This window comes from Neltuma alba, unplaced genomic scaffold (assembly GCF_004799145.2).
Source record: "Neltuma alba isolate B1F8T4 unplaced genomic scaffold, ASM479914v2 tig00004777_pilon, whole genome shotgun sequence".
Classification (NCBI taxonomy): Eukaryota; Viridiplantae; Streptophyta; class Magnoliopsida; order Fabales; family Fabaceae; genus Neltuma; species Neltuma alba.
Genome location: NW_021633858.1, coordinates 21,981 through 27,894, shown reverse-complemented (window position 1 = coordinate 27,894; position 5,914 = coordinate 21,981). Strand labels below are relative to the sequence as shown.

At 39.1% G+C, this 5,914-nt stretch overlaps 1 protein-coding gene across 1 annotated transcript; it reads right to left on the bottom strand.

The window, feature by feature from the left end:
- LOC114745732 (zinc finger BED domain-containing protein DAYSLEEPER-like) lies at window positions 1-2,021 on the bottom strand. The gene is made up of 2 exons (XM_028933896.1): window positions 2,000-2,021; window positions 1-303 (listed from the first exon to the last, which is right to left on the bottom strand). Exons 1-2 carry the CDS (start codon window positions 2,006-2,008, stop codon window positions 1-3), a joined length of 312 nt encoding a protein of 103 aa, XP_028789729.1. The 5' UTR covers window positions 2,009-2,021.
- Between the last annotated feature and the right edge of the window lie 3,893 nt (window positions 2,022-5,914).

Below are 5,914 nucleotides of genomic sequence, written 5' to 3'. Positions count from 1 at the left end.
CTAGTTACGAGCACAAATGAGAGCCTGAAGGTTTGTTGGAAGAATGGAACTTCTATACTTCGTAAGAACACGTGAACCAATACTAAAAGCCGATTCACTAGCTACAGTTGTGATTGGAATGCTCAAAATATCAGCTGCCATCCTTGAAAGATTTGGGAACCGAGTTTGATTGTTCTTCCACCAATTCAAGACATCCAAATCTTTCCAATTATCAGGCTTCAAAATTGGTTCTTCTAAATAAGTTTCCAATTCAGACTTGTCCATAGAAGAATGATCCATGATTGCATAGATATCTTGATAATCCTGCATTATCAAAATTGAATCAAATACAAGCTAAATAAAAAACAAATTTAATTGACAAATTTAAAACTTACATCAAATGCATCATCAAAAGAGGTGGTTGTTGTTGTTGAAGCACTTGAAGTGTGAGAAACATGATGAGTTGTAAGGGTTGAAGATCTACAAGTTGATGCACTTTCATACCCTTGTCTAGAAGATGATGTGATTGATGTCCCCATATTTGAATATTCATTGAAAATGACATCTAACTTGCTCTTGACATTGGCAATCTTCTCAGAAGAAGTGATAGGGTCAATCTTTGCATAACAATATTTGATGATATTAAACTTCCATCTTGGATCAAAAATCACAGCAAGTGCAAGAAGAATATTGTAATTTTGCCAATACTTGTCAAACTTTTCTTTCATTCTTCTGGACATCTCTCTAATCACATCATCAATGCTTTTCATGTTTGCATCAAGCAACATCTCAATTTTTGATATTTGCATAAAATAAGAGTTGGCAGTAGGATATGATGACCCAGAAATCAATCTTGTTATCTTTTCAAATGGCCTCAAGAAATTGCACATTGCCTCTGCTCTATTCCACTCGTCATTTATCAGATTAAAACATCTTGGGTAGTTTGAATCACACAAAGCAAAGTTTGCAAAAGCACGGCGATATTTAAGTGCACTCTCAAGCATTGCATAAGTAGAGTTCCATCTGGTGGGCACATCTAATCGTAGGCTCATTGCAGTGTCAATGCCACCTACTTGCTCAACACATTGCTTGAACTGAATCATTCTTGCATCAGATGCCTTCAGCCATTTAATACTCTCTCTAATCTTCCATAAAGCACTACTTGCTACTTTCAAACCTTCTTGAACTATTAAGTTAAGGATGTGGGCACAACATCTTATATGAAAAAATTCACCACCACAAATCAAATCAAAGTTTTCTTGCAAAAGCAGCTTCTCTTTTAGTAAGTCTTGCATGTTATCATTTGCAGATGCATTATCTAGAGTAATTGAGAATATTTTATTCTCAATCCCCCATTCTTTCAAACAATCATACACTTTTTTAGACAATTGCACCCCAGAATGTGGAGGCTCCATTCTACAAAATGAAAGTATCTTACTATTTAGTGTCCACTTTTCATCCACAAAATGAGCCGTCAAACATATATATCCTTCAGAAGTCACAGCAGTCCAACAATCAGAAGTCAAACATATTCTACCTATACTTTTCTGCAATTTCTGTTTCAAATTATTTTTTTGTTGGTGGAAGAACTTCATAACATCAGCCACAATCGTTTTTCTAGTCATGAGCCTCACATCAGGATTTAACATTCTAAGTAGTTCTCTAATCCTTCTATATTCAACAAATGAATAAGGAAGACCATGTTCAATTATGGCCATAGTCATAACCTCCCTAATACGATTATGATCAATTTTTCTAGACCTTATGTTGCCTTCACTGTCCATCATCATCAATCCAATATCATGAAATTTATCTAGACTTTTACAAGTCTTAACATGACGACTTAAATGTGAAGTGCCTTTATCCCCACCCGATGCATATAAACTTTGACAACCATTACACTTTGCCTTATTTATCCCATCAATCTCAACTCTAGTAAAATACTTCCAAACATCAGAGGTCAAAATCCTAGGCTTCTTTGGCTTTGATTCTTCGGTCACTTGAAGAGAAGATGATTTACCTTTGCCATCCGTAGCTAATGACGCATCATCAGTCCCTTGAGCCTTAGACATGATGCTGCCAGCCTGCCAACAATCAGCAAAAACTTAAATTTAAGATCGTCCTAATGTATACTAGCAGGCAATTAATAAATAAACATTAAACAGTAATCAATATCAGAAATCAGACACGATTTAGAGAGTCTAAAATTAGGTGGTCTAAGCTATAAAATCAGGAATGAAGTAAAGACTCACTGTCTAGAGATGCTGACGCTGCCACGCTGGTCACTGGTCGGTGGAGAGGTGGTACTGCACGCGACGGACTCACGAACAGGCAACAGCAACTCAGCAAGGGAGCTGATTGACCGGGGATGCACGCCTTGAGCTGATTGAGGTGGTATTGCAAACTCGTTGGTCGATGGGGGAACAGGGGAAGCAGACGGGGAACACGGCCACACGGGAAGCAGAGGGGGAACACGGCGACGACGACGGTGAGTGGGTGACTGCCGTCTGCCAACAATCTGCGTGACTAAGAGGTGAGGCCGAGAGAGATGATGACTAGGCGACGGGAGTGAGGGTGACTGCCGACGCCGACGGTGGTCTGTAAATCTGTCTCTGTGGGGATCTGGGACTAGGAGTCGGAGTCGAGACAGATTGGAAGTTTGGAACTGGGACTCTGGGAGACGAAGAGTAGGAGACCGAGAGAGACGAAGACGGACGATTCGAACTCGAAGAGTGAGTGCTACTGTATCTGCTGAGCGACGGTGACTCGTGAGTGCCAGAGTCTGCGTCTGCGGTCTGCGTGAGTCGTGACGGCTGAGAGTGAGACGTGGGTGGCCGAAAGACGAAAGTGCGAAACTGGATCTGGAACTCGGGAAGGAAGGAAGACTCTGTTCGGTGAGGTCAAGAGAAGGGAAGGGTAAGCCGGTTAGAAAGGGAGTTAGCCGGTTAGGGACTTAGGGAGTTAGGGAGTTAGGGTTTTCTAAAAAAAAAAAAAAAATTTAGCGGGCTTAAACGGGCCGGCCCGTGGCCCTGCAGGGCCAGCCCGTTTAATTATAGGCCCTACAGGGCTGGCCCTTTTAAGCCCAATTTACTTTGGAAGCTTCAAATTACAAGCCCGGCCCTTGATTTAATCGGGCTTAAACGGGCTAGCCCGACGGGCTCGGCCCGTTTTCCCGGCTCTACATGTGGAAGGCGGAAAAAAATTATGATATTTTGGTTACCCGCACGCGCTTGAAAAAAAGCGGGTGAGAAAAATGAAGAAGAAGCAAATATTGAAGCCCATCAAATCAAGTGATTGAATTGACAAGTCATTTCTCACATGCAATATCAATATCAATTTTAATTATATATACACGAAAGCAAAAGGCTAATGGTATGCTGGTAAAAAAAAAAAAAAAAAGCTAATGGTGTGATGTTAATTATGATTTAAGTCACTACTTTGTATATTTACATAATCCTAACAATTTTATTCTAACTCTGTGTTAATTTCTTCTTTATCTATTGTTACTGACACGTTTTATTAGAAAAATTGTTGAAAATTTTTCCATTGAAAGATTTATTGTCCAAAGATATCTAAAATCTGTATGAGGACTTAAGTGTAATTTAGGTTCAAACAGTGCAAATTTTTTATGCAGCTTATTTTTATCATCTACAAAACACATGGCATTTGCACATAACATAATTTTAACTATTACCTCCATTTCCTTAATATAAGTGTTACTTGAATAATTTGAGTAGATTAAAAAAATCAGTTAAGTTAGTTATTTGTAATAAATAAGTATTGTTTTTCTTAAAGTATCCTTACTAATCAAGTGTATTGGCTAGAACTATTATTATTATAGTGACTATCTTAATAAATAAATAAATATAAGAAAAAAATATATTAGGGTCTTATATTTAAAACTAAAATAAAAACTAAATAAACTTTTATATTAAATATTGGAGGTAGTAATTTTTTAACAATTTGTTTGAAGACATTTTTAACAGTAACTTTTTAAGTATTTTTTTAAGAATTTGTTTGAAGACATTTTTATTTTATTTTATTTTTTTGGAATGCAAGAGGCAAGAAAACTTGACTTACAGCAAAGGACTAAAGCCTAAAAAACAAAGGAAAAACGAAACAAAAGCAGAAAAAACACTAAAAACAAAACTAAAGATGGTCATTGGCTAAGAGCTCAAGACAATCAGGAGGAGGGTCTTGAAGCATTGTTGTAACGAAACTTGACTGGTGGGCCTTTTTGGCAATAAGGTCAGCGCATTTTAACGCTTCTCTGTGTGAGAAAGTATTCTCAAGATCCTAATTTGAGAAAATCAGCGACCTCACTTCGTCGATCACATCATGTGCTGGGTGGAAGCTCCCACTATCATTCATCAAGAGTTGAAAAGCTTGTACAGAGTCTGTAAAAAGTTGGACTTTCTTTAATCCCAATTGTTTGGCAACTCAGAGACCTATACAAATGGCTTGTAGTTCCGCAGTTGTGGATGGAAGAAAACCTAGATTTTGTTGGAATCCACACACCCAACTACCCTGATCGTTCCTAATGACTCCCCCACATGCTGCATTTCTCCTGCTATCTACCGAACCATCAACATCTATTCAGACATATCCCTCCTTCGGTCTCGTCCACTTGCAGTCTTCCCTCTCAGGCACTTGGTATATTTTATGTTTATACCTGCTGTTTGTCGTCTCCTCCATAAAGTAGTGGACGCCTTTGTTGACTACTTCCCTTGCTTGGTCATAAGTTCCTTCTAGGGCCTTCCTACATCTGTTCTTCCAAATGAGCCAACAGATGCTTCCAAAGATTTTAAGCCACGACCATCGAGCGAATCTTCTTGTACTCAGATTGTTTTTACTGTTCCATCTGAGCCACCCTTGTAAATCAGTTGAAAAGAACATAGAGACAAACATTGGGTCAATAAAATAAAGCCACACTCTCTTAGCTTCCTCACAGTCACGAAGTGTATGGATAATAGATTCCTCTTGTTGACACTCGAACGGGCAGTAGGGACTCTCGCTCACTCCTCTCTTGTATTTAAGAGCATTGGTAGGTATTCGCTCATGGAAAACTTACCATATAAATACTTTTGCTCTTTTAGAGATAGGCCAATGCCAGATACGGTGCCAGTGTGCTTCGTTATGATTCTGTTGCTTTTCGAACATCATTTTATAGGCTGACTTGACACTGAAATTCCCATCAGGGGAGCTCCTCCAATAGAACCTGTCATTTTCTATCCCGTTTGGGGGCTTCACCAGTTTAATTTTATTCACCACCCAAGTTGGTAGGAAGTTTCTTCATTTCGTGATATCCCAGTCACCACTTGTTGTTACAAAACTCTTCACGTTATCTTCGGGGTTAATCATGTGCATGTTTTTCTCAACATATTGGATGAGGGGCAGGTTTAAAGGGCACCACCGTTCTCCCTAGGCACTTATGGAAATTCCATTATTGAGTTTACTCCCCACACCCTTGCAAAAAGAATCCCAAACTTTCACAATACTACTCCAGACCGCTGACTAGTCTCTTTTTTTCTCAACCTTTGGGAACTTCTCGGCACCACAATCATACTTGCATTTGAGGCATTTAACCCATAGAGCTTCCATTTTAGTCAACAATCCCCAGCAAAGTTTCATTATGAAAGCGGTGTTCTGGTAAACCATGTCCTTGACTCCTAGACCCCCATTCTCCTTTCCTTTCTTGATTGTCTCCCAAGCTATCATATGCATAAGTTTGTTGTTTTGATTCTGGTTCCAGAAAAAATCTCTATTGATCTTATCAATTTCTTGGAGGACACCTTTTGGTAAAAGGGTAGTTTGCATTTGGTAAGCTGGTATACTAGATAGAACTGACTTTATCAGTACCGTCCTCCCTGCCACACTTAAGAAATTCCCCTTCCACCCAGCAAGCTTCTTGTGGATCTTGTGAATGATAGGGGCA